The sequence below is a fragment of the Seriola dumerili genome, unplaced genomic scaffold (genome assembly GCF_002260705.1).
Source record: "Seriola dumerili isolate Sdu_G_001 unplaced genomic scaffold, Sdu_1.0 BDQW01000468.1, whole genome shotgun sequence".
Taxonomy (NCBI): domain Eukaryota; kingdom Metazoa; phylum Chordata; class Actinopteri; order Carangiformes; family Carangidae; genus Seriola; species Seriola dumerili.
The window spans coordinates 3,826,200-3,852,840 of record NW_019174723.1 but is presented as its reverse complement, the minus strand read 5'-3'; the positions used below and the strand labels follow the sequence as shown (position 1 = coordinate 3,852,840).

General features: G+C 41.3%; 1 protein-coding gene across 2 annotated transcripts; it reads left to right on the top strand.

Moving 5' to 3' along the window:
* Window positions 1–461: 461 nt before the first annotated feature.
* On the top strand, window positions 462–25,145 carry pkig (cAMP-dependent protein kinase inhibitor gamma). Of its 2 annotated transcripts, none has more exons than XM_022763256.1 (3): window positions 462–773; window positions 22,819–23,000; window positions 24,411–25,142. In XM_022763256.1, the coding sequence occupies exons 2-3, from the start codon at window positions 22,847–22,849 to the stop codon at window positions 24,491–24,493; spliced, it is 237 nt and encodes a 78-aa protein (XP_022618977.1). In that variant the 5' UTR covers window positions 462–773; window positions 22,819–22,846; the 3' UTR covers window positions 24,494–25,142. The 2 variants fall into 2 exon arrangements, with proteins under 2 accessions (XP_022618977.1, XP_022618978.1); XM_022763257.1 differs by lacking the exon at window positions 462–773 and adding an exon at window positions 16,192–16,340 and having other exon boundaries at window positions 24,411–25,145.
* Window positions 25,146–26,641: the final 1,496 nt, after the last annotated feature.

Here is a 26,641-nt window from a genome sequence, read left to right as displayed (position 1 = left end):
TACAATTGATGATTGTGATTATTTGCTTAAAACGATCATGGAAATTACAACTTAAACATTTAATCAGTTATCAGGAGAGATTCTTTTTTCCTGGGGAAATAATCGTAGAAGTCAGTTTGGGTCCAACTTTACATTTTGGATGGTTAGTCCGGCCATTGCTGGGTGTCGTTATCTAATAAACTGTCAGGTGAGTGTACAGTACATCACTGATGAGCCCTCCATCCTCAGAGTAAACTGTTAAACAATTGCACTAAAACCAACATGAGAAACATCTGGGGGTTCCCTGCGAGGAAATCTGATCAGCTGGGGTGTCTGGAGGTTTGATGTGCGGCTAAATAAAGCTGTCCTACATGAAAGCTAAAATAAAATAACAAAAAAAAAATAGATGTATAAAGTGAGTGCTTGATGTTCACAGTGCAGTGTGGCGGTGGCTCCAGCCCACAGAGGAGTGGGAGCCTCCACAGGCGGATTCTGATTGGCTCAGACACGGCTAACTCCATTTTGGAAAACAGCTGTTTGAAGACACAACCTTTTCTCGTTGTTCGCTGACGGCGCCCTGAGAAAACAGCCAGGCGGCTCTCCGTTTTTAACACACACTTCACTTCACCACACGTTTGTTTACCTGTTTATGTTTTCTTTTAACACACCAGTCTGCTCCAGCTTCGGCCCGGTCGCTGCGTTTTTTTTGTCCGACTGCCAGGAAACTTAACTGGGGATCCATGGTGTTTAATTTCCATTGTAACAAGTGGATAACAGGAGGCGACCCGACCAAGGTTAGTGGCGGTCTTTTTCTACTCGCCGTACAAATGTGTGTGTGTGTGTATGTGTGTGTATGCGTATGCGTTTCTGTTGTGCGTTTACGTGCGTGAAAACGGGCAGTTCTTGAAGTGACCGTCCGCAGGGAGCTGCGGAGTCACGAAGCGAGGTTTTTCTACATGATGTTAGAAAGGCTTTTCCCCAGCCAGCACAGCGACTATCGTTAGACAATACATCCTTCATCGCTGAGCCTGTGAGTCCGCCGAGCTCACACTCAGTCCGCCACATGAACCTGCTCTTTTTCCTCTGCGCAGATTTATGTGCAGTCACAATGTGAATGTTAATCGTATTTACATTTTTCCCTCGAACGTGTGGGGCGTTCAAGTGCATCCATTATGCTAGTCGCCTATGTGTATCGTGTGTGTGTGTGTGTGTGTGTGTGTGTGTGTGTGTGTGTGTGTGTGTGTGTGTGTGTGTGTGTGTGTGTGTGTGTGTGTGTGTGTGTGTTAGTGTGTATAGTGGCATGCACGGTCCTTCCCACACATTATCTGCTGCATTCAGTGTACATGATGACAGCCTGGATAGCTTTTGAAAGCCCTCATCTCCTCTCTCATCAACTGTGCCTTTTTTTTTTTTTTGCTCTGTCAATGCACCCAGCCACCCCCCTCCTCCCCCTTCCCCTCTCCCATTCACCCCCCACCGCCCCCCGCCCTCCTCCTTCCCCCTCTCCAACCACAAATCAACTTCGTCCTCTATTTCCTAACTCAATAAGATAACAGGGCAGTGCTGACAGCAGCTTTTCATGCAATAACCTGGCTGCTGAGTGAAGAAGGGGCTCGTCAGTCCAGTTCTCCTGGACGTCAAAGTGACATTGCTGGATCATGGGAGACGGTGCTCAGAGAGTCAGCAGTAGCCTTGCTGGTCGTGGTGGTGGTGGGGGGGGAGTAGCAGCAGCAGCCGCCGAGGGAGGGGGGGACCCCCCACTTTGCATGAGTGTTGCTGGGCAAGTGCCAGTCACTGGGCATGGGCACTGGTGAAAATAAATACTGGCTTCTTGCCTGCCTGTGGTGTTTCTCTTCACTGTCGACCGCCTGACTGTAACCAACACAGTGCTCTCCCTGAGCTCAGTGCACACCAACCTAAATGAACCAAATCCTGATTTAAATTAAAATGGAACAGCTTTGCAGCATTGTAATGTAATGTAGATGCAGACCAGTTGACAGAGCTGGATTGTGGGATGTCTTCACATACTGTGATATGTAATGGTTTAGCGTTTCATGGCTCTGGGAAACTGTTGCATATCAGTGGTGACATTTTATATTATATTTTTTGGAAATAAAAACAGGAAACTACCTGATTCTAGATCTTTGTTAGAAATATAACATAGACGAACAAAGTTAGGGAAACACATAGGGCTGCAGCTAATTGGCATTATTTTCTTGATTAAGTGAGGAATTATTTGGTCTGTAAAACTGTGCATCACAATTTACTAGATTAGATTAGATTAGATTCAACTTTATTGTCATTGCACAGAGTACACGTACTAAGACAACGAAATGCAGTTGAATCTAATCTAAAATTATCAAAATAATTGCAGATTATTTCTTTTAATCATTTCNAAGCCCGAGGTGATGATATCAAATTTCTTCATCCAACCAACTCAAGATATTCAGTTTACTGTCACATGAGGACAAGCAGGACATCGTCACAGTTTACCAGCTGGATCTGAGGGATGTTTGGTGTTTTGGCTTGGACAATGACTGAAGTGATTATCAAAATAATTGCAGATTATTTCTTTTAATCATTTCAACTCGAGTAATATGCTTAACAAATGCACATCGTGTTTGCCAGGAGCTTTAACCGAGGGTTGAATCTGTCTGGTCATACGTTACATAGCAACATTGTTCCTGGACAAAATTTTGACATTAAAGAGCTTATAGTGTTTTTTACATTAGTGGAAAGATCACATGTCGTAAAGGGTTTAAGCCACCTGATGAATTTAAGATTACATTTTGTACAGTCTGATACCAGATATGGCTGTCTCCGGCCTCGTCTCCTCTCTTTGTACCAGTACAAACCAAACATGGTCTGTTATCCTTCAAAATGGCCAAGGGGGGGGTGGTGGGGGGGGTGGGGGGTGGGGGGGGTGGATGGTGGAGAGCAGCCAGAACAGAGAGCTCAGTGATGATAGAAAACCCCTGCTACCAGAGAGAGACACACATGCCCTGCTGACCTTTGACAGAGCCCCTGCAGGACATTCCCTCCTGTGCTTCAATCATATTTACTGACTCCAAACACGGCGCGCAGAAGATAAGGCCAGGCCACTCGCCATCTAAGATTACACATGCTCGTGCTCCGGCTCTTCCTCATCCTCGTTCACGGAGGGCCTCTGTGCATTACGCACCTCCTAATCTGTGGCACCCGTTATTCAGAAAGCAGCCAGATCATGAGTAATCGGGTCATGCCAGTACATTTATGATTATCTGCAGTGCTGCATGACCAACACTCTTACCAACGCCGTTCTCCTCCTCCAACTCCTTCAGCAAATGGAAGTCATATCTGCTCCTGCTGAGCGCTGCCAACAATAACATGATTACTCTGAGAACATTTGGACCCCTATATCCCTGCGCTGAGAGCTTGCATTAAGTGCACACTCCGGGGGTGGGGCCGGTGACTATGTGGTTGTTTCCGTCTGTGGTTTGTTTTTTTTAAAGTGGTCATCAGGTTTTTGTTTCCTGTCTGTTTTCCCCTTACAGTCCAACTGAAGGTTAAACGAGCTTTTCTTTGTACACTGTACTGCACACGGACTGTTTCATCCCTAGCTGCAGAACACTGAGAATTACTGTCCCTTTTAATGGGAATCTGAAGCTGCTGGATTCAATGCTTTTCTGCAATAAGGACAGGTCATTACATGCTTTAGATAAAAATAGCAATCTATTCTCAGAATTGGTTCAAGTGCCTTCTAGATTTCGTTGAGATTGTGTCCACGATCAGTCGCCTGCCCAGAGACCTTCCCGTGTTCGGAACAACAGTCTGTAGCTGTGTCCGTGGACGGTGAAGCGGGGTTTTGGTGCTATGTGAACGTGCTACTCAGAGTCTATTTTTGTATGCTCTCCCACTGTGTAATCATGGGTTTAATGTCTACATATTTTGTGGACGGGGATTTGACGGTTCAACTGCGTTGACCTCCAACCACATTCTTTGCCCTGTGCGCAGAGGACTTAAGCTCCTCTGTTTTTAGCTCCCTGACTTCCCCGTGAGGAGAAAATGAGGGCCATCACCCCGGCCTTCAGCATCTCGTGTGACAGCCCGAAAAGACTTTCTTGTATACATAGATATTGCAGACCACTGTGAGAGACTAAGAAACAATTATTTAATCTGCAATATTTTCTTATTCTGTGTTTTTTTTGAGATAGGGATTCAGTTTATTTATGTGCAACATTTCTGGGGTCAGATGATTATTTCCACACAGAAGCTGGTATTTATAAAAGGAAAATACTTTAGAGCAGCGTACACATGCTTCATTCAGAATCAATTCATTTCCCTGTGTTAATGATCTTTTCATGTTATTCCCCTTTGTCAAGCACCTTGTAGAATCCTGCCTTAATAATGGCACCATAACTTGAATCATTGATTATCTTTCCGACGTTTAATAATGATGATTGAGCTGTCGCAGGTACATTTAATAAAATAATGATACAGGTGCTATAAATAGCCACGTCTGCGGGTAATAGTCATGTGTTATGAAAGCTGCTCCTGCATTGTTGGACAACCTCACTGATGTGGCAAAATTGCACTTCTTTTTTTTTTTCTTTTTGCCGTTCTCGACAGGTCTAACAAGTGCTACAGTTAGCAGACAGAGGTACTGAAGTGTGAACAGGCGATTTACGGAGAACTTACGTCTGTTTGTGGCTAAAAAGAGGCTCATGCACGTGCGCCCAGTTCCACAGAGATAAAACAGAACCATACGCAAGAGTATACATATGTTTATCTTCGGATAGTGATGCTTCTGGTCCCTGTTGTACAGAGGTCAAAGGTTAAGAGGTTAAATTCTTTTCCAAACTTGCTGATGCTGACCAGTGGAACAGATCATTGTGTTTTAAGTCGATATGACGAATGCGGTAGTTGCCCAAACGTCCAGCAGTTGTGGAGCAACAGCTGGCTCTTTAGCTGTTAAGTGTTCACCAGCTGGTCTCTGACTGTCTGCAGTTTGGTGCCGAGCAGGTAGTGTGCAGCGGGTTTTTTTTTTTTTTTTGGCCAAGGGAAATATCCAAATCCCAAGAGATGCTATTTTTTCTTGATGATTGTAAAATGTGTCACAACGGACCATAAATGAAGCATTGTGGTGCTAGCTGTCCAGATGCCTCCTGCCTACAAATTATACTCTCCAGACTTCGCCAGACGCTTGTTTGGTAAAGACCCCAGCAAAAAATGTTTTGTAAGTGAAAATTAAATGCAGAAATGACCATTCCAACTGAAATAATGAGTGATAATGTAATCTCAATATCTGCCAAAATAATCGTAATATGATTTTATTTGTTTGTACATGGGTGAATGTGTCTTTTCGTGCACGATAAGCGCTATATAAGTCCATTCACCATCTTATTTACCTTGCAGCATGTAAGAACTGAGATGTAAGCCGTATTGTTAACCATATGTGGTGTTGGGGACATACTGAGCAGAACAGCAGGAGTCGTCTGAGAAGTTTCTTGTGAAATTGGGTCACCATTGGAATATACTGTAACCACTGTGGATACAAACTGACCACAGCCTGTGTTCTCAGCAAGGGATCAAACTTACGCCCACAGGGAGGGAGTCTGCCATACTCAAAAGATACATTTTGGGTGGAGCGTTACTTATATTCCAACTGGAAACTAGCACAGTTTCCTGACTCGGACCATTTAAAATGATGTGGTACAAAGCCTTGTTAAAGGCTGGGATGAGCTGCAGCTGGCCACAAACCTGCACACAGTAACATATCCATCAGTCCATTTTTTTTTATTGTTACCAGATTTATAAGACGCAGATCTATTTCCTAATGTTTTCCCTCTGCCTGATGAATGACATTGTTTATTGAGGATCCTTTTCAAAGTGGTGACACATCTGTTTTCCAGCATTAAGCCAAGTTACACCCTCTTACTTCAGCTGGACTGGCCCACAGCATCAGAATAAATTTCACAGATAGGGGAATTTTTAATCAAGCCTTATTATGTTAGTGGATTCTCATCCATGTGAATTGGTTTGGAAGTAAAACAGACCTGTCCTGCTTATGGCCCAGCAGGTCGGTGAAAGATGATTTGATGAGAGTCTCTCGTCATCAGCGAGCTTTCATTGTTTTAGATGGAGTGGTCCATTTCAGATTCCATGTGATGTGAGTAAAACGCTAAAATCAATGAACTTTAAAAGTGATGAGACAGAAGAATGCCCAAGGGTAAAAGGAACAGCATGACCTTCATTGTTTGACAGGGAATCACAGGCTTGTAATCTGCTTGTGATGCTTTGATTTGATCCACCGGGGGAATTTTCAGGCTTTAAAATATTTTATTGTGTTTCTGAAAAGGTTTTCATCTAAATCCCAGAGGAGGGGAAACGACAAGCTGTGTTAACAGGAGGCCACTCAGAGGAACTAGACAGCAAATTATTTAATGTCACTAAATTCACTCGACAGGTATAAATTAAAAGTATATCTATTTTCTGATGCTGCTGCCAGAGGAAAACCTAAATCATCAAATGTGTTCATTTCAATTAAAAAGACAATTAACTTGTTGTAGTTCAGTGTCCTGTCAGTAAACGGGCTTTTAAATACAGGGACTGCAAGTTTTGCAGCTTCTCTAATTAAACTTTAAAGACAGCCAGTAGAGGAAAGTAACATACAGTAACATACATTTACTGAAGCAATACATACAGAATATTTTAGAGGTACTTGCACGTTTACTTAAGCGTTTTTATTTTCTGCTACTTTATAATTCTACTCTGCTACATTTCAGAGGGAAATATTATACTTTTTACTCCTCTATGTTTATCTGACAGCTTTTTACAAACAAAACATTACATAACCTTATAAAATACAAAGACTGAACCCAGTTTTCCGGCCTTTCCAAAGGATGATTTCCCAGCTAAACTTTCCAGATAGTTTTATTTGTGAAACTGTTCAATATTCAAAATGATAAAATTATCCAATATTTCACAAAAAAAAGTCCAAAGTCCAATTGTATAAATTTGTGTTGAATAACTACAAAAAGAAATAAACAAACTTTTTCCTCTATGTATTATCTCCCGACCCCCACAGATTTATCTTGAGACCCTTTCGGAGGAGCCTGATCCTTATGTTGGGAACCACTGGTATGAACTGTACATAAAGTAGTTACTCCACCTCGACCAACTACAACAGTGTATCAGTTTTAATGATCTGATAATGTAGAGCTTCAATGATTAATTGAATAATCGATTTGCAAATCAACAAAAAATTAATCAGCAACTATTGTGATAATCCAGAAATAGTTTTGGTCATTTTTGTAAGAAAAAATTCCAAATACAGTCTGACATTTTATTGACAAAAATATTAATTGAGAGAATAACCGACAGTTGCAGTCCCATAATAATTTAATGACTGAAAGAGTCTAAAAGTGCTTTTATTTTGAAACCTGCTGATAATACTTCTGCAGGATTTTGAATGAAAGCCATTTACTTGTATTTTACAGCCTGTGTAATGAATGTGAGATCTTCCTCCACCACTGTTGGCTGCAGTGATATCACGGTAGGTTTGGTGACTTGCACATTAGAAAAAGCTCAAGGTGTGTACCAGCATGAATGATGGTTTCATTATCTAGGTCTAGAGGAAAAGTGCAACGTTTGCCTCTGCTCTTTTTTTGTGTTTGCTCGCGGGGAGGGTTACGTATGCGCCTTTTCATCCCCGTCAACTCAGCAAATTGAATCACATGACGCCCACATCCTATTAGACTTGTGGAAGGAAAAAGTGTGACGGTGCAGCCGAGTGGAATCACTTGGCAAACCTCTGACACGCCCGGGCCGTCGGTATACAGGTGAGAGGAGCGACTCGTTTTCTTCAAATTATTTTTAAATGCAGCACAAGGAGTAGTTATTGTTGTTAAGGTGTAATCAAGTCTCTGGTTTTTGGAATGGAGAGGTGCTTTGGCTGAATGCAGTTACTGGTGTGTGTTATTCTATTGGAGGGAGGAGGAGGGAGTTGAGGGTGAAATGCTTGTAACAGGTGGTGCAGAGAGACATAGCCCCCAATCAGATCATATATTACGGTTACAAATTGGCTAAACGGTTGTCTGCTGCAGCATAAGCAAGGAGGATGAATTATGTTTCTCAAGTTCTTAAAAAGAAAAAAAGAAAAAAAAAAAGTAAACACTGGAGCCTGTGAGGGATATTTCCTTATATAGCAAGCACAATAAACATGCATGCATTCCTTCTGTGCAGCTCTCATCCTCCCTCTTTTTCCTTTTGCCATCATGCTTTTTCTATCCTTTCCTCATCTGCTTTCCATCCTTTGCTCATCATCCTCCCCTCATCTTTCTCCACACCTCCCTCACCCTCTCATCTCCCTCTTATCCTCGCTTCGTTGTCCTCCTCCTCCTCCTCCTCCTCTTCCTCCTCCTCGTCAGCCCAAGGGTCTCGCTCAGCCTCCAGTGTGTGTGCAGAGAGCCTGGGAAAAGATAGGGCATAAACAACACAGGCAAACAAACCACCTGCTTCCTGCTGAGGTCTCGTGTTGTTAAATGTGTGGACAGAAATAGAACCGGGCAACCTTGCAGTAGAATTAGAACAGATAGACTGGACAGTAAGAGGAAAGTCACACACCAGCAAAGCAGTTATCCAAAACATATCAGTGTGTACCTCTGTGCTGTAGACACAGAAAGCAAGTTTCATGACACCTGACGGCCGAGGAAGTAATTATAGCTAAAACAACCAATTAATCAATTAGTCTTATTAATCTGCAACTGTTTTGACAATCAATTAATTGTTTAAGTTAAAAATTCCCAAGTTCAAGCTTCTCATTTGTGAGGATTTGCTGTTCTTCGTCTTTGATGATTGTAAACTGATTATCTTTCGGTTTTGGGATGTTGGTGAGACAAAACATGGATATAGGGAATTGTGTGATTGTACAATTCAACTAATAATTTATTTGATTAACCAAAGATATTCAGTTTTGAATAATATAAAACAGAAAAAAAGCAGCAAATCTTTACATTTCAGAAGCTGGAACAAGACAATCTGCTCAATTAAACCGTAATGATTGATTATCAAAAGTGTTGCCAATTGATTTTCTGTTTATTTAATAATCAATTAATATCTGGAAACCTTATGCAATTCTAAGTCTAGTTAATTTTACACATACAAGATTAAAAATTGTCGTTGCAGCTAATGATTATTTACATTCTCTGCTGTTTATTTTCTCGAATATTCACTTAATCATTGTCAATAAATTGGGAGAAAATAATGAAAATTGTCTGTTTATAATTTCCCAGAGTCCAAGGTGACATCCTCAAATATATTTTTTCAGCCAACAATCCAAAACAAGCGCAAGGTGATCTCTTTTTAAATTGTTTGCTTTGTTGAAGACATAGAAACATGCTTGATATGACATCTTTAAATCGTTTGTTTTGCTCAACCAACAGGTACAAACCTTAAAGACATTTAATGTACAAAGATATAAAACAGAGAAAATCATCAGAGCAGCAAAACTAGAACATTTTCCTCAAAAATGTACTTAAAGGAGCTTTTTCTAAGTTTTGCTATTGCTACATATTCAGCATTAGCATTAACAGCTGTTTACTTAACAGTCTAGAAAAAACGAGAGTTCAGCATCAAACCTCATTCCTTTACTCACCAACGGCTGTCTCCAGAGGTGGAAAGCTACACCAGTGTTAACTCTTGTGTCCATCACTTCTTTTCTTCTACCGAAGTTAGCATGCTAACCAGCTAGCACCGGCCCGTCTCGTAACTTTCTGATAGCGACTCACTGCAGCCTCCAATCTGCCCTGAAGACGCAGCGCAGCTCAGAGGGTGAATTATAACCTCTTGTATTGTTAAAGACAACTATGGCTGAAGCTCTTGTGAAGCAGCGATCACCACCACCCGCTCCTGACAAGAAACCACGTTCAGCAGCAGAGAAAACTTACAAATAGCCTGTAATGATCAATTGATTATCAGAATTCTTTCCAGTTGATTTTCTATTTATCATCTAATCCTTTGAGTGCTAATAATCTGCAAAGAATATGCAGACAAGAACAGACATGACATTAATACAACTTCCATAACATTTCTGACACACTGCGCTTTTATATGTCCTCTCAGCTCTCAGTACTTCACCAGACACACAGCAGACTCACCCGCATCTAAATATTTTCTGTGTGGACGTAGCACTGTAAGAGTTACAGCCACTACTCTTTGTCCCTTAGTGCTGCCTTACACACTCATGAATTAGTTTGGCTTTGAGAGAATAACTGTTCAGAGACATGTGTCTCAGGGAACATTAATCTCTTTTACTTGTTTTATAGTGAGAGATATAGAAGTGCCTACACGTGTGTGTGCTTTATAAATTCAGCCATTTCTCCCAAAGCATTTGTTTTTGTAACAACACTGCCTGTGAAGAGTCTCAAGAAGAATGATGACACTCTAAATGAACAGTTGCTGCACCATTTGGAAATGGAGATGTGGGAATGTTTTTATTTTGTGTGTGTGTGTGTGTATGTGGGGTGGGTGGAGGGGGGCTGTAATGATGGTTTCATTTTGGAGTCCAGTTGAAGCACCTGCTCCTGACTCAGCTGTGACTCATGAACGGTTGATGATACTCTGTCACACCCATCCTATTCACACACACACACACACACACACACACACACACACACACACACACACATACATACATACACACACGAACAAACACAAACTAGGGGATTCCCTATAGCCTGAGGCAGGACATGCTGCTGCAGTACACTTGGTCTCACATGTCTGGCTGTCTGGCAACTCGTATCTACTTCCCTTGAAACAATGACCGATTGCAGCGTATGTGCAGTTTTTGGGCCACAGGGAGACACGCACAATGGATGCCGTGTTGTACATTCAACACTTCTGGTAATGTAACCTCTACTTATCTCCAAACAAGCCTGTGTCGTGTATCTGATACTGTTACTTTACTGTATTGTGTGAAGACATAGCAATATTATGATGCACTGGCTCTCTTCACTCAAGAACTAGTATTGATTGAAGCAGCTGTTGCTAAGTGAGCTATGCTCAAAAAAAAAAAAAAAAAAAAAAAAAGGGAACACAGTCTGTAGTAGAAGTGTCGTCTCTCCCTTTAGAGTTGTTTATTCTACGATCCTGCCATCTGTTTAACCGAGGAGACGATTTAGTAGATTAACAAAATCAATTTAAGTGTGTGTCTCTGTGCGGTCGGTTTGGGTTCCTTGTTTGTGCAGCGTTATAGTGTGACTGAGAGCAGATCTGTCTGTTTTAATTACACAGATTCAGAGAAAAAACCGTCTTATATAAATGTTTGGGTTTTTTCAGCATTTGTTAACCTAACTTTGCAACTGCAGGAATCAGTGTAGTTTGTGCTAGGTGAAATAACGAATTCCTGAAGGACTTCTGTGCAGTGGCAGGTCATGTGAAGCTGATGTGGCCTTTTGAGTAGAATCAAATTTAATATTCTTTTTAAATGAATAATTTTGAAGTTTTGGAAATACTCTGGGAGTATGAGATGTCACTCTCATGTCTGTCTGTTCATTATGAAGCTACAGCCAGCAGACAAGTAGCTTCCTCGAGTCTTGGCGTCACTCTGAGGTGTCTAGGCAACTGATGGTGATTTCCAGGAAGTCACTGCCAACGACCAAGAAACAGACCAGCGTAACATGATGTAACTGAGCTCAGCCAGAGCCGGACAGCAGTGACGTTAGTTAAAGGGGAACGCCCCTGAGTTTTATCTTGAGAAGAACTATTTTATATGTGAAAGAAGGTGTATGAAGCCCTTCGTGGCTCCAGAGGGAGCTGTGTGAAGCCTGATTAATGTGACTCCAGTGATGTCCCTTGAGTCAGCGTCGAATGGGGCTGAAGGGAGCCTGCTCCTCATCTCTGCTGGAGGCTAATGCTGCATTGCTACCGAGTAGGGCTGGGCTGAAAAAATTGATTTTCAATAATCGATCTTTGAATAATTCGATATCGAGTCACAAAATCGATTGATCTTTTAATGTTTACTTTTACAGTCTGTGGCCTTTTTCCCATGGACGTGTGAAGCTGTAACCTTGTTGGTCTCACACAAGGAGATCTGGTCATGTGAGAGCAGTCGCAGCTCCACTGAAGCCACCAGCAAGTCTACAGGCAGATGTGATGTTGCATTTTGGATTTAAAAACTAGACGGTGAAGAGCCAATCGTACAAAAACGAATCCATATGCGAGATGTGCAAGAAGAAGCCGATACAAGAAGTGTAGTTGTTGGTCCACACTGTAGCACTGGGGTATGTTAGACACATTACTTACGTACCTATTATTATTTCTCGAGACGTGTCTCAACTGTTGGTCATGTTAAATAAAAAGTGCGTTAATGTAACCAGTTCTCTGAGAATCTCATTCATATCTAAGCAAAATTTGCATCAGTAAGCGAAATATGTGAATCTGTGGCCCAACTCTTGGTGATCAATATGAACAGTCAGTGGCCACTTTATTAGATACATCTATACAATCTAATGCAATCCAATACACCAGCTCTTCCACATATTCTACCTTTATGAAATGTATAATAGCCAGTCTTTTCAATGTGTTCATCACACTCTGTGTTCAGAACTGAGGCCGTAGTTAGTGGTGGTGTTGAACTAGTTTGCATTATATTGAAATATGTTTGTAATGTTATCCTGCCCTCATATTTGACAAAACATTAGGAACACCTCTGCACAACACTGCACACGACAACCTCAATCACAAACATAGTTCAGTGAATTTCTTTCTGACTGTCAGTTAAAAGTAAACATTATCTTTGTAAAGGGAGAGGCTGAGCTGTTTTATTGGATTGCATTAAGTTTTACTGGTGTACCTAATAAAGTGGCCTCTTAGTGCACATAGTAGTCTTGTTTGGCAGTTGTCTCACCACAATCAGCTCAGATGCTGCGCACTATAAAAGATCAACAAGATAATAGCACAATGGCTGCTGAGTGCACTGTTTGACATTATACGATCTAGCGCTGTGCATTACATCCACTCGTTAATCTTAGCAGCATCACAACAACACACAACACATGTTTACACAATGGGCATATTAATATAAATGTGCTGCACTTGTGCTGGGGTATTAAACTGTTATGTATAACCCAGACTGTAGATACGACAATCTGTTTTGCTCTTGCTGTGTCTTATCACTCACGTTGACTAGGAAGCACACGATAAATCAATTTCAAGTAATATTTACAAAACAGGAAAATATCTCTCACTTTGATAGTCAGATTTCAAGATGAATAGTTTGTATCTCAGGATTTTTCTCAGCTGGTTCCTTTCATATCTTTCAGCACAGCTTCATCTTCCACTTCATCTTCTGTCTGCTTCCCCCTGAGGTCCCATCCTCTGTATTACTGCTCGCTATCTGTATGTCTCATCGAGGCCTCATCACTCACAACACACCACTGAGTACATATGTGCACAACACAGCTATGGAGCCAAAAAAGCCTGAAATCCCTGTTTGATACTCAGTCAAAAGTTCCTCAGATTAACCCAGCTGAACATTGATAAATGTATATTTTTGACCTTTCAATTCCTTTAGTTGGCTCCATTCATTTCAGGGAGTCTATTTAATGATAATAACAATTAACCTTTCATTTATTTTTAATTATCATTATTTAAAGGATCAAATTGAGAGTCAAAGAATACTAGAATAATAATTTTCTCCACCTGAGAACCATCTTTAAACAGCAGCACTAACAGTAAAACAGCTATTAACTAAACCAGGGGTGTGACCACGCCTGGCCTGCTTTAGTTTTACTGCGCTGACTACAGCCCACCTGCCACACTGATCCTGCTAACTCAGAGAACAAAGTCAGGCAGACCTTCTGTGCAGAGACACTTAACCACACAGGTGGCCTGTAAAGTTTCTAATTGATTTTTCAGACCACCAGGGCTCATGTTCCTGCGCTGCATCTCTGACCTTCTAATCCGCTATGAGCCAGTTGTAGCCTGAAGTTTCTCAGAGGGAGCAGAGAGTCAATCCTCTCTCCGGATCAAAACGTGGTGACGGGGCCTGTTTGTTTTGTAAAAACCTTCAGCACAGAGGAAAACTTGATTCTTCAGTTTTATGAACGTGCGTTTTACTTGGTTTTGTATTTACACAGATTTTCATCTTCATCATCTTTTGCTGTTATTTTTCAAGTTCGTTTTATACGCTCAACACATCTTACATGAATCAGCTGAAACGATCTGTAGATTCATCGATTGGTTCATTGAAAGAAAATCAATCTGCAGCTAACTTGATGATCAATTAGTTGTTTGAAGGAGCTATTTGTAAGTTTTGCTATTGCTACATAGCCACCGTTAGCATTAACAGCAGTTTACTTACCAGTCCAGGAGAAATGTACAGAATCAAATTTCATTCCTTTACACACTAAGATCTGTCTCCAGCAGTGGACAGCAACGATCTGCGGCAGAGAAAACTTACAAACGCCCCTTCTGCCCGATCTGTCAAACAAACAAACTAACAAACAAAAAAATCTGGGTTCAGCTCCACAAATGTTAATATTTTCTGGTTTGCTTTGTCTTCTGTGACAGTGAACTGAATATATATGTATTTGTGTTGTTGGTTGGATATTGCTATTAGCTGATATCCAATAAACCAAACAGTTCAATCAAAGAATCTGCAGATTAATCAATAATGAAAGTAATCAGTAGTTGTAGCCCTACTGCGCATGATTAATTACCTTATATAGTTTATTCTTGCATAATTATCACCATCGCTGGTGGTAGTTGGAGAAAAATTGGTGACAAATTATTCAGTGTAATAATGCAAGAAGTTGTGTTTGTCTGTTCTCAGGACCTCGTAGCTTGAAGCAGAACAACAGATATATTGTGTTTTATATTTCTCTCGTGTGTCCTCAGAAAGTAAACAGTTTTAAGATCAGATGACTAAAGAAGACTTAACTGTGTTAGACTTAAATAGAGCTGAGGCGAATAGTCACTAGACAGAATGTTCATCTGCAACTACTTTGATAATAAATTAACTATATCTTTCTATCTCTTATTTACAACTTTTTTCAGGCAAAACTTCCCAAACCTTTCTGGTTCTAGCTTCTCAATTGTGAGGATTTGCAGTTTTGTCATTAGACATAAAAAGACATTATGAGACTTCACCTTAGACTTTACCCTTTTTTCTGACCCTTTACAGACTAAACAAGGAATTAATGAATCGAGAAAATAATCCATAATTACCTTAATTGTTAGCTGCAGCTTTTCTTACCTTAACATGCCAGCAGTGAACATCTCGGACTGGGTGTAATTTTTTTTTTTAAATGGTGGATATCTCACTTTTGGAGCACAGTCATTCATATGTATGTTTTTTCATCTCATGAGAGATAAATGGGTCGGAATCGATCTCTGTAGTGCTCCGAGTTGTGAAGTGGGGAACCACGGCTCTAGCTGCTCCTCTGTATGCCTGCCGAGATAATCTGTCCGAGCCAGATTGATTTTTGATTTGGCCGCAGCTTTCTGAAGTAGCAGCCCTGCCCGGGCCTTTTGTTTTATTCATTAGTTCACTCAAGACTTTTCCAGAGTAGCTGATGCTAATAGCCTCGGCCAGGCTTCTTATCTCCTGTTCCTCGGCTGATTCATAATGCCTTCAGGCGTAGGAGCTCAGAACGCTCATTTAGGATGACAATTATGCGAGAGTGGCAGTGATCATTCTCAGTATCTCTGCTTGGTGAAAAGGAGATAGAAAATTGCATTGAGTATCCAGTGTTATCAGTGGTAATTCTGCATGTCTGACAGAGAAGATGGAGACTACTACTGTGGCTTAATAGTAAGCCTGAGACTTTAAAGTGCCACAGAGAGAGAGGTGGTAAAAAGTTCTTGTGAGTAGTGATTTGTGTCTGCTCGCCTCCCCAGTGGGGAACGTTTTCACAGTGTCTATGTAAATGGCTGACTGTTGAAGAGCAAAAGCTAGCTGCTTGGCAAGTTGCAATATTCACTTCACCAGGGGAAATTAGGCCTTCACACCCAGCTCCGGGTCCCATAAGAAGAGGAAGGATATGGGGCGAATATATACACCAGAGTTGAATGGACAGGGCTTTTATTTATTTATGAGAGGAAGACCAGAGAGGAACAACAATGCTATTCCCGATGAGGAAATACAGCTCCCTTGTGTCTGAAGTGGGCTCGTTGTCAACCAAGCAGCTGCTGACATCATGTGAACAGACAGTGCCCAGACCGCATTTGACGGGGGCTGAGAGGCAGCAAGCAGGAGGGCAGAGAGCTGAGGCACACCACTGTTATGGTGCTTTCAGAGCTGAGGGTGAATGGGCTTGGATGGATTAGCCTGAACTGGTTGTAGGCACCCGACTGCAAATGAAGCAGCTCTGAATACTTTGGTAAGAAACGACAGTTTGTTGTTAACTTTTGTCTCATCTGTGCTTTTTGTTTGGCTGCGGTGTTGCTGTAATAACTCAGAGCTGTTGAGTTTCTTGAAAAGGACGTTTCTGTAGTTTTATTAGAGCTGATATGATTATTTGATTAATCAGTTATTTGAACAAGAATTTATTTTACTATTGAAGTTAATATTTCAAGTAACAATGCCAAACATACTCTGGTTACAGCTTCTCCAGTGTGAGGATTTGATGCTTTCTTTTGTATTATATCATTATAAACTGCATCTCTTTGGGCTTTAAGACAAAATGAGACATCACCCAGGACTCTGGGAAATTGCAGCTAATTATTATTTTCATTCTCTACTAATCTGCTGATTATTTCCCTGATTAATTGAGAAAAAAGATATCTTAAGATGTCTTGTTTTTTTTCCAACCAACAGCCCAAATATATATACAAATATAGTCAGTTTACTATCATGTATGACAAACAGAAGCATTAAATCCTCACATCTGAAAATCAGAAACTGGCAAATGTTTGTTGTGTTTGCTTTTAAAATGACTAAAACAATTATTTTATTATTAGAAAAGTTGCCAATTATCTTTCAGTCGATCACTACATTGTTCTTGACTCGTTATAGAACAAACGACAGATTCCATAATGAAAATAATTATTATCTCTACTTTGTGTTTTTTTTTGTTTTTGTTTTCACATCCATCTTAAAGGCTAAACTTAAAGGCAGTTCTCATTGAGCATTCAAGCTTGAAGAGGCCAGTGGAAAAGTTGAGTTGCTACGAGCAGCAGAATGAAACTCATTCACGTGAAGACTTTTTGCTTTGTCAATAAACGCAGCAAAATTAGTTGACAGACTTGAAATTGGTTGTGTAGACGGCACTAATGGATGTCGAAATCAGCAAAGAAGCCAGTCTTTGTGTGGGTTATTGCAGATAATGTGAGTTTATTACGAGCAAATCAGGCTTAAAAGGCTCCAGCGGGATAGTAGTGAGCCTGCCTGCCTAATGGGCCCAGTGTAAGTGGCTGTGCTGACTCATATTCCCTGAGTGATCTCAAAGGCTTTTGTTCCTAATATCTCCATCCCCGTTACATGTCACTTTCCCAGAGTGGTCACTATTTATGTTATAAGCTGTCATGTAGGAAACCGTTGTGCACCTTTTGTTTAGCCTTTGCTTTCATTCACAAGCTTACAGTGCTTTTTGTGTTGATGTGATTATGTAGCTCCATGTCTTTCACAATGGAGGAATTACCAGAACTTGAATTAGGATGTTTTCCCTGAAATAACTTTGCAGAGAGAATCCCCACATTGGAAACAATCCACAGTTACAATACAGAGCAGGAAGGAGAGGAGGAAAGAGAGTGAGGCTAAACAGAGTTCAGCTCGTGAGCTGAGCTGCAGCAATTTCCCTGTGTGGATTGAGTTGTTATTGTCCTGAGTGAAAATACACACCTGTGACATTTGTCTTGTTGGTAGTGTTTCCAGCCGCAGGTGTGTCGAGTTTCCCTTTGTATACACACCCTGGCTTTTCATATGAAGACTAGAAAATGCACTTTGTGAGTCATAAAGTGACTTCAGTAAACACGCAGTGAGGCTTGAAGAGGACTTCTATATATGCAATTTACCAAGAAACCCTAAGGATGCTGGTCTGGAAGGAGGTGGAGCTGAAATTATTAATTCGATTAGATTAGATTAATCTATTAGTAAAGTGACAGAAAATTAATCTGCAAAAAATTTGATGTTTGTTTTTATTAATCTAGTAAATTTCTCAACTTTTCCACATTAAAATATCAAAAAAAATGACTAGACCTATCCTATATATTTTTTTGTGTTGTGCACTTGCACGTACTTAAATGATCCCATATGTGTCCAGCACGTCTCAAACCTACAAAAATTCATGATTTTAATCAAGGTAAAGGTCAGTTTCATTTGGTTGGCTGTCAAAGATGTTATATCCCCTGCATGCGTCAGTGTTGTTGTTGCCTATCAGAAGCTCAAAATGGACTTTTATCCAGTTTAAAGTCACATTTTTAAGATACACTTTTTACACCTTCGTTGCTTGTTTTTTAACCAGATGAAAGGTTTTCCTCATTGGATGTCTGGATCTTTAGTTATTGGAGAAAAAACCAAGCAAACGGTTGGCAGCTCAGCTCCCAGCCCCTTCGAGATGTCCTGTGTCTGCCAGAAAGCATTGGTGAATCACAGATTATTAAAGTGAAACTACTTTATTCTGTGTTTCTACTGGTTTTAATCCCCTGGTCCATTTGTTATGGAGAGGAGGACACCTCTGCAGATAATTCGGCTGCTGGTAAAAACTTCCTGAATGTCTGGATCATAAATTATCAGAGAGAAACAATCGACACAAAGGTTAGCAGTAATCTCAGCTCCCAACCCTTCCCTGATATCTTGTGTCCGGCGTATAGCATCAGTGAAACACTCAGTACTAATGTGAAACTGCTTTATTCAGTGCTTTTAATGGTTATAATCACCGGGTCTGTTTGCTGTGGAGAGGAGGAGACCTCTGTGGATAATTCAGCTCCAGGCTACTTCATGACAAAACGGCATCTTTTGTTATTGTTTTGATTGAGAGACCCCAAGAGGCAGAAGGTACAGTCTGTGCCTTGAATTCATTTATGAAGCAAAAATACCAAACACGTTGAAGAAGAACAAGAATTTGTGTATTTTTCACTATATTACTCTTGAGACTAAACGGCTACTTGAAAAAAATTATTGATAGACTAATAAAAGATTGAATATAATTGTTAGTCGCTGCCCTCGATGATGAATGACCATTCTGTTATTCCACTTAATGAACATGAGCTGCAATTAGTTAAGTCATGCAGAAGGTCATCGGTGCCGTTGGTGCTTCCAAGTCACTTTACATGTTCATTTGCATCATACAAATCACAGCAGGTGAACAACAAAAGCCCACACTGCTTCAGTCAGTCAGCCAGCGCTACAAAAACAAGTTCATCATCACAGTGAGCTCAGTGGATTTTTTATTGGGGATAAATTGATTTTAAAAAGCAGCACCATTAAACTGCTTCTGCCACAGCTGAGACCAGGCAGTCGGGCAGAGAGGAGTGTAAACACGTGCTGAAGAGCAGAAGGCAGAACGTCATCATCATCATCATCATCATCATCAGCGTCCTTCCATGGAAAGCTGTTAATGATCTCATGGTAGGATTTGATCCACATGCGCAGGCAAACCGACTAATTAAACAAACAAAACAACCCGGCAATTAGATGGAGCTCCCATAAACTGCAGAACAACTGGGCCAGTGGAGTAGACAACACAACACAGCACACAACTGCTGCACTGCTACACTGCTGTGTTTTATTAGTCATGACATTTTGGGAAATACACTTATTCTCTGTTTTGTTAGCATTAGACGAGAACATTGATACCAAGAGCAGCCACTTATCCAGCCATCAAAGCTAATTTAGCTTAGCACAAAGACTGGAAACAGGAGGAAACGGCTAACCTGGCTAACAGCCTAGCAAGACGTCTGAAGCTCACTGAATAGCAAGTTTTATCTTGTTTGTTTAATCTGTACAAACACACAAGTGTAAGAAACACCAATTCACAGTTTTATGGGTACATTATTGGCTTGGATCATATTGTTTCCTTTGGACAGAGCCAGACTGGCTCTTACAGTATTTATGCTAAGATGATTTGCTGGTGGTAGTTTCATACTTAGTGTACATATATGTGAGTGGGAGCGTGTCTATGTTCCCACAGCCCTATATTCCCCTTTTATACCCTTTCAGAACGCTTTGCATCCACGTTCCACGGCGTCTTCACATTTATCCACCTCAGCGATCGTTTTTGTAAAGCATCGTTTTCAGTTACGGAATTCACCGTTCTAATGTGGACGGAAGGGCTAACCGGATAAATATTACCCGGGTTAGTGTGGACATGGGCTTATGGGAACATATAAGACTGGGAAAATAGGGCCTAATTTTCAAAACATTCTTAGAAATGTGGGAACATAGGGCTGTGGGAACATAGGGCTGACCCCATGTGAGTGATATCATCTAACTCTAAAATATTGTATTAATTGACATACTGAACAGTATCTTAACAAGCTGTAGCAACTGGAAGTTTACACCAAGATGGCTTTTGCTGTAATGATAACTGTAGCCATTAAATTTATTGTAGCTAATCAAGCTAATTTTGTTTGTCTTGTTAAAATGCTCTTTCTACTGTTGCCTGTATCTTCACTCAGTGATGGTTTGTGGGAGAAGAAACACCGCCTCTGTATCATTTTAGATGTTTTAGTTAATATGGAGCAGGCTGTGTCTGTACTGGGCTGTTACGAGTGTCTGAATCTCCCAGTTATACTTTTAAACACACCTAATCAATGCTTGAAGAGTATCACATTAAAAACTCCACAGTGTATTGAGACCTACAGGATTAAGAGCTGTGAAGCTAGCGTAACAGTGTGAGGGATTCAATTCATCTAATTAGTTTAATTAAATTTCAATTAATCATTTGGTCTACACATTTTCCCACACACCAAGATGATGTCTGCATACGTCTTGTTTTACTGGAACCAAATGACATTTTTACTATACTTTATTGTATAGCGTATATACTTTTCTGCTTTATTTAAAAAAAACCTTTATCGCTTATCAAAATAGTGGCTTTTTATTTTTCTGTTGATGAGCTAATCAATAAATTGACTAATTGTTTCAGCGCTAAACACTGTTGTTAGGGAACATCAGTCAGATCTCAGTCATTTGAGATGTTTGTCATTATTACCCATAACTCAACTGGCTAATTATCAGTAAAAAGAATGACACTGTCAATCTCACGAAAATAAAAATAAAATCAAGATTATATATTTTCCTCAGCTCATTCAGCTCTAATTTGTAGCTAGTGAAAGCCTCAGTCGTTTGAACTTCAGGTTGTGGAAGAGGTAGAAGGTGTAATTATCAACCTGTGAGACGCTGGCCTCCCACTGTGATTTGGCTCACTGATGACTCTGCAGGCCGGCCATGTAGATAACAATCTATCAGAGCATCACACCACCATCTGCAGGGACACAGAGTGGCTCTTGTGTTTGGTAGGAGCACTCAGGGAAATGCCATCAACCCAGAACTCGGTGACATTTCCTGAGGTACGGCTTAGAGATTGCCCTTCACTGCAAAATTTCCCATTCCCAAACAGCATCGCCTACGTCTGCGCGGCTCGTGACCTCTCAGGGAATGACCCAGAGACACGCTGTGCATAAGAGAGAAAACAATTGTGGGACCTTTTTGAATAATACTAAAAGAATGTGAGTGAAAGCGTTTGGGAACAGACTGGCCCCAGGTCAGCGTGTCGTAGCTGTGTCTGCCAGCTCCTTTTTATTCCTCTCCCATTCTTTTGCTTGTCGTCCCCCCCCCCCCCACCCCCCCCCACCCCTGAGACTCAGACCCTCTCATTTTTCTTAAAGATTCATAGCTTAGCTGCTGAGCTGTTCTGTCATGGTTGTAGTGTTACATGCTTTATTAGATGGCTAAGTCCGTAGCAGTAATGTAGTCAGTCATGCTGCCCATACACAGGCAGTGAGGTCTTTGCTACGTGTGCCGGCCTGTGGGTGGGTGGGAGGATCTTCGGGGACCGAAGCTGCAGGAGAGGAGCAGCTGTGACGACATTTACAGTCTGACACTGTGTCTTTATATTTCCTACTACTACTTTCTTATCTTTTCTGCTCTTTTCCCTGCTCTTTTCTGGAGCAGTGTTATTTTTTTTGTCCTCCTCTCTCTGAGGAGTTACCAGCTGTATAGTGTTTTAGTGGTTGGCAGGATCCATGACCTAGTTAAATATGGACTGAGAACAGGAAACTGAAGAGGAATGAATGGCAAATGGGAGCTCGACTCGCTTTTTTTTTTTTTTTTTTTTTTTGCAGGGGCTCTTTCTGGTCCCGCCTCTGCTTGTCCTTTGAATGCTTTAAAGCTCTTTTACTCTGGCCTCCCATATTGATCAGTGCTTTTTCCAGCCCTTCTTCTTTTTTAAATCCTTGCTGTGTCAGTACCTCCGGGACAGACAAATGGACTATAATAGAGGGGTTTGACTCTGCAAGTGAGAGCACAGAGAGAGTCGGTGTAGCTTTTTGTTTTTAGGACAACCAATTAGCACAAATATTGGTTGTGCCATTAATTGCTATGCAGGAATAGAAATAGCATTTAACACCTTCATTCTTCATTTCATTCTCTCTCAGCTGCCAGTCTCTCAGCTGAAAAGCTTCTGAGGTGTCCCCTTCCTGCCCACTCTCTCTGCACTGGTCATCCTTAGTTGCCTCTTTAATAGCTCAGCACTGTCTGATTTTTTTGTCATGTGGATTCTACTGAAGTAGAAATTCACAGGACACAGTGATACGTTCCCCCCATGAGCAACCGCAGACCATTGAAGGGGAGACAGCGGGGTGATTTATTTGCTCCTTGCGACACCGCCGCCTGACATCTCCTCCTCCTTCTGGCAGGTGTAATGAGAGCGCTGGTCATGGACAGATGATGGACGTGGAGACGTCGTACTCGGACTTCATCAACTGTGATCGCACAGGCCGCAGGAACGCAGTGCCCGACATCTCGGGGGAGGGGACAGTAGCGGCCAGCACCAGTGAACTCACCAAAGACCTGGCAGAGATGGATCTGAAGGCTGCAGGTCAGTAAACTCACCTCTGAATACATGTGTAATAATAATAATAATGTGTAAAAACAGATATGCAGACATCTAGACATTTCATTACCATAGTCAAAAGACCAGGGGCCAATGTCACAAAGATATTTTAAACTTGTCTGTTGTGTTAGACCATTCTTACCTTTGCTCCTGGATTAGTCTGATGCAGGTTACACAGTTTAAAAGTTGAGACTTGTAAGAAAATGTTTTTAGTTTTGAAATCTGTTAGTGCTTCAGTTCTGTGACTCATAGTGAAATCCTCCAAAATTGATGAGGGAGTTCAAGTGGATTATTCAGATATTATCTCCCACCACCGCTTGTACTTTATGGCTAGTGATGAACTGTTATTTACCCCAAAATATAAAAACAAAAACATTCAGCCACCCTACCACCAGGCTGAGACCCATGGTTCCATGTTAACAAATCCATGAAACCTGCTGACTAGTGGCAAAAGGAAGAAGGCTTGGGCTGATAGTATCAAATGTTGCAATATTTCCCTATATGTTCAAAAGCATAAGCACTGAGCTCTGCTACAAGAATGCAGGTCATTACACTACATTGAGATTTTATGCTACTGGAAGTTTCTTTGTATTGTTACATTGTTCGCTGTTTTTTCCAGTAAAATGTCCGTGTAATTGTTGAATTCCCCTAGAAGGACTACTTTTTCTGCTGACGTGAACAGAGCTGAGTGGTTTGACGCAATTACTTGATTTGAGTAGTCCTAATTTACCCAGAATTCATGGCAGATTGGGCCTCCCGAAGATAGTCAAGAACGAGACGGCTTTGTGCAATGGATGAATTGAGACGTCTTTCTGAAGTCTGAGTTTGGTCTAAGCTGGAGTCAAAGTCTATCTTTGAGAAACCAGCCCCTGGACCTGAAGGCACCAAAATATGAAAACACAGACAAGTGGTGTTGCTCAGATTGTGGTCTCAGTGAGACTGGATTTTGTTCCCTCAGCGCTAAACGAGCCATAATGGCAGAACAATGACAGATAGTCTTTGCTTCCTATACTCTCAGTCGAGTGTCAAGTTGTTAGGATCAACATGTCTGAATATGACGCACATGTTTCCCAGTCTAACCATTGTGTGTTACATCGTTGTTCTTGCTGACTTCCTTCTCAGTCAAAGCACAAGTTTCCCATGACATGCTAACCAATTTGACTGCAATAAATCAAGCTACTCCTAACTCTGGTCTGGTGGGAAACCTCAGATTTAGAAATAATCTCATATCATGCTGACACTGTGTTGCTACAGGAAGTTGTAGTTCCTTCCTCAGGATTCTCATTATTTGTTTCTTTCAAAGAGCCTGAAGGCAGATTTATTCCCTGCTGTTGGGAATGCCAAAACTATCGTTGACTGATTTTTGTGCATATTTTTTCCCATGTTTTCCTCCAGAAGGAGATGCGGGGGCCTCCCCAGCCCCTGAGGCAGAGGGCTCCACCAGCCAAGATGCCCAGGGAAGTGGAGGCCCATCCTAAGCTCACCCAGAGACTGAAGGGGAGGGGGGGGCAGAGCCAAGGAGAGAAGAGTAGAGGAGAGGAAGTAGGTGAAAGTGGAGTAGAGACATGGAGAAAGGAGAGTGTATATTGGTTGTCCTAACTGGACACGAGGACACCTTCGCTCACTGCCAGCCTGTTCGGAGCCTCGGCGGCTCTAAATGTTCGCCTTTTTATTGGATCAGATTGTAACATGAGGAACAGAGTAGAACTGACAGTTGAGACGCTGCGCTTACGCTTCATACTCTGTTAGTCATTTATATTCCTGACGAGACACGAAAGCACAGAAACTTTGGATTCATGCCTGTGGAGATGGACTGAGCTGAACAGAATTCATTTATAACAACACTCGAAACATCGTTCCAGTCTAATATGGAACTGTGTCATGGAGGGCGTATTCATAATCATCTGTTTGTCATTTTCTTTCTATGTATGTGTTTGTGTGTTTGTGACCCTCTTGTCCTATTTCTTTGTCAAGTCTTTTCTTTTTTTCAGTAACATAGTCGTCATTATACTGTCGTGTACGGACTTCATATTTATTGCTAAATGTTCAGTGATAACTTTGTGATAGCAATTTTCTTTATGTAATAAAATACTTATGAATTACTGTAACATTTGTATTTTATATTTTTAAGCATAATTAACTTGACGTGGCATCGTGCAGGCAGGTTTCTGTTTTATTGAACACACACACAGGCACAGGGGCTGCAAAGGTAGTGAGTCCTGGCCAACCAGGATTAATGAGATCAGTGCTGAGTCGTTCCAGAGCCACAAATATTACTGAACGCAGCGTTTGTGTACATTAGGATGGCCACAGGAAGACGGTGTTTACATTTCCACCTCCATTACATTTCCCAGTGTTCCCATTAATCTCTTCAGACAATAAAGAAACAGCAGGGCTGTGTGGATTTTTAGTAATCTTTTTAAGTGCAAGGCCTGAACAAGTTTCCTCTTCATATTCACTTCTTAATATTATCATGCAGATATAGACACTTACAGAGCACTTTATTACATCATACTGATACTGAGTAGTTCCTCCTTTTGATATCAAAACAGCCTCCGTTCTTTGTGGCATTGATTCCACAAGATGTTGGAAACTTTCCTCTGAGACTCTGCTCCATGTTGACATGATTGCATCACATCTTTTCTGCAGATTTATCAGATGCACATTCATGCTGCCAATATCCTGTTCTACCACCTCCCAAAGGTGTTCTGTTGGATTCAGTTCTGGAGACTGGGGAGGTCACTGAAGTTCACTGAACTCATGAAACCAGTTTGAGATGACCTCTGCTTTGTGACATTTCTGCATTATCCTGCTTGAAGTGGCCATTAGAAGATGGTAAACTTTTCACCTCCAGGCCTCATGTCCAGTATCTAGGTTGAGCTGATCAGAATGAATTCCTCATCACATCCAGGTTTTCTGAATTCTCTCCATTTCATCACCACCACCACCACCACCAGTGTCTAGACCCCAGGGGATTTCCTATACTACACACAGCATCTCCCCTCTTTCTAATATGGTGACATCACAGTGGGGTTTAACTGTCAAAGACTCACACATCTCTCACTGTGCACATCTCTCCTGTTCTGCACATGGCAATAAAAGTTTGCTTGCTTCTCCTGATTGAACTGCTGTTGTAGCCCATCCACCTCAACACCTTGGAGGTGTTCTTCACTCAGAAGCTTCTCTGCTCACCACAGTTGTAGTGAGTGGTTATACGAGTTACTGTCGGCTCCAACCAGTCTTGCCATTTTCCTCTGACCTCTCTAATCAACAAGGTGTTTCCATCCGCCGAACTGCTGCTCATGGGATTATTTTGTTTTTGGCTCCATTCTGAATAACAGCTCTAGAGACTGTTGTGTGAAAATCCAGGAGATCTGCAGTTTCAGAAATACTCAAACCAGCCCGTCTGACACCGACAATCATGATCTTAAAGTCACTGAGATCACATTTTTTCCTCATTCTGATGTTTGATGTGAAGATTAACTGAAGTTCCTGACCTGTATCTTCATGCTTTGCAGAGCTGCCACTTGATGGATAATGGCATGAAGAAGCAGGTGCACAGGTGTTAGTTATGAAGTTCTTGATGCTTGATTATCAGCCTAAATAAATAATCTGACACACAGAAA

Coding starts and splice junctions, on each gene's coding strand:
- pkig (XM_022763257.1), top strand. CDS start 22,847: ATGATGGACGTGGAGACGTCGTACTCGGACTTCATCAACTGTGATCGC. Junction 23,001..24,410: donor GATGGATCTGAAGGCTGCAG/GTCAGTAAACTC, acceptor GTTTTCCTCCAG/AAGGAGATGCGGGGGCCTCC.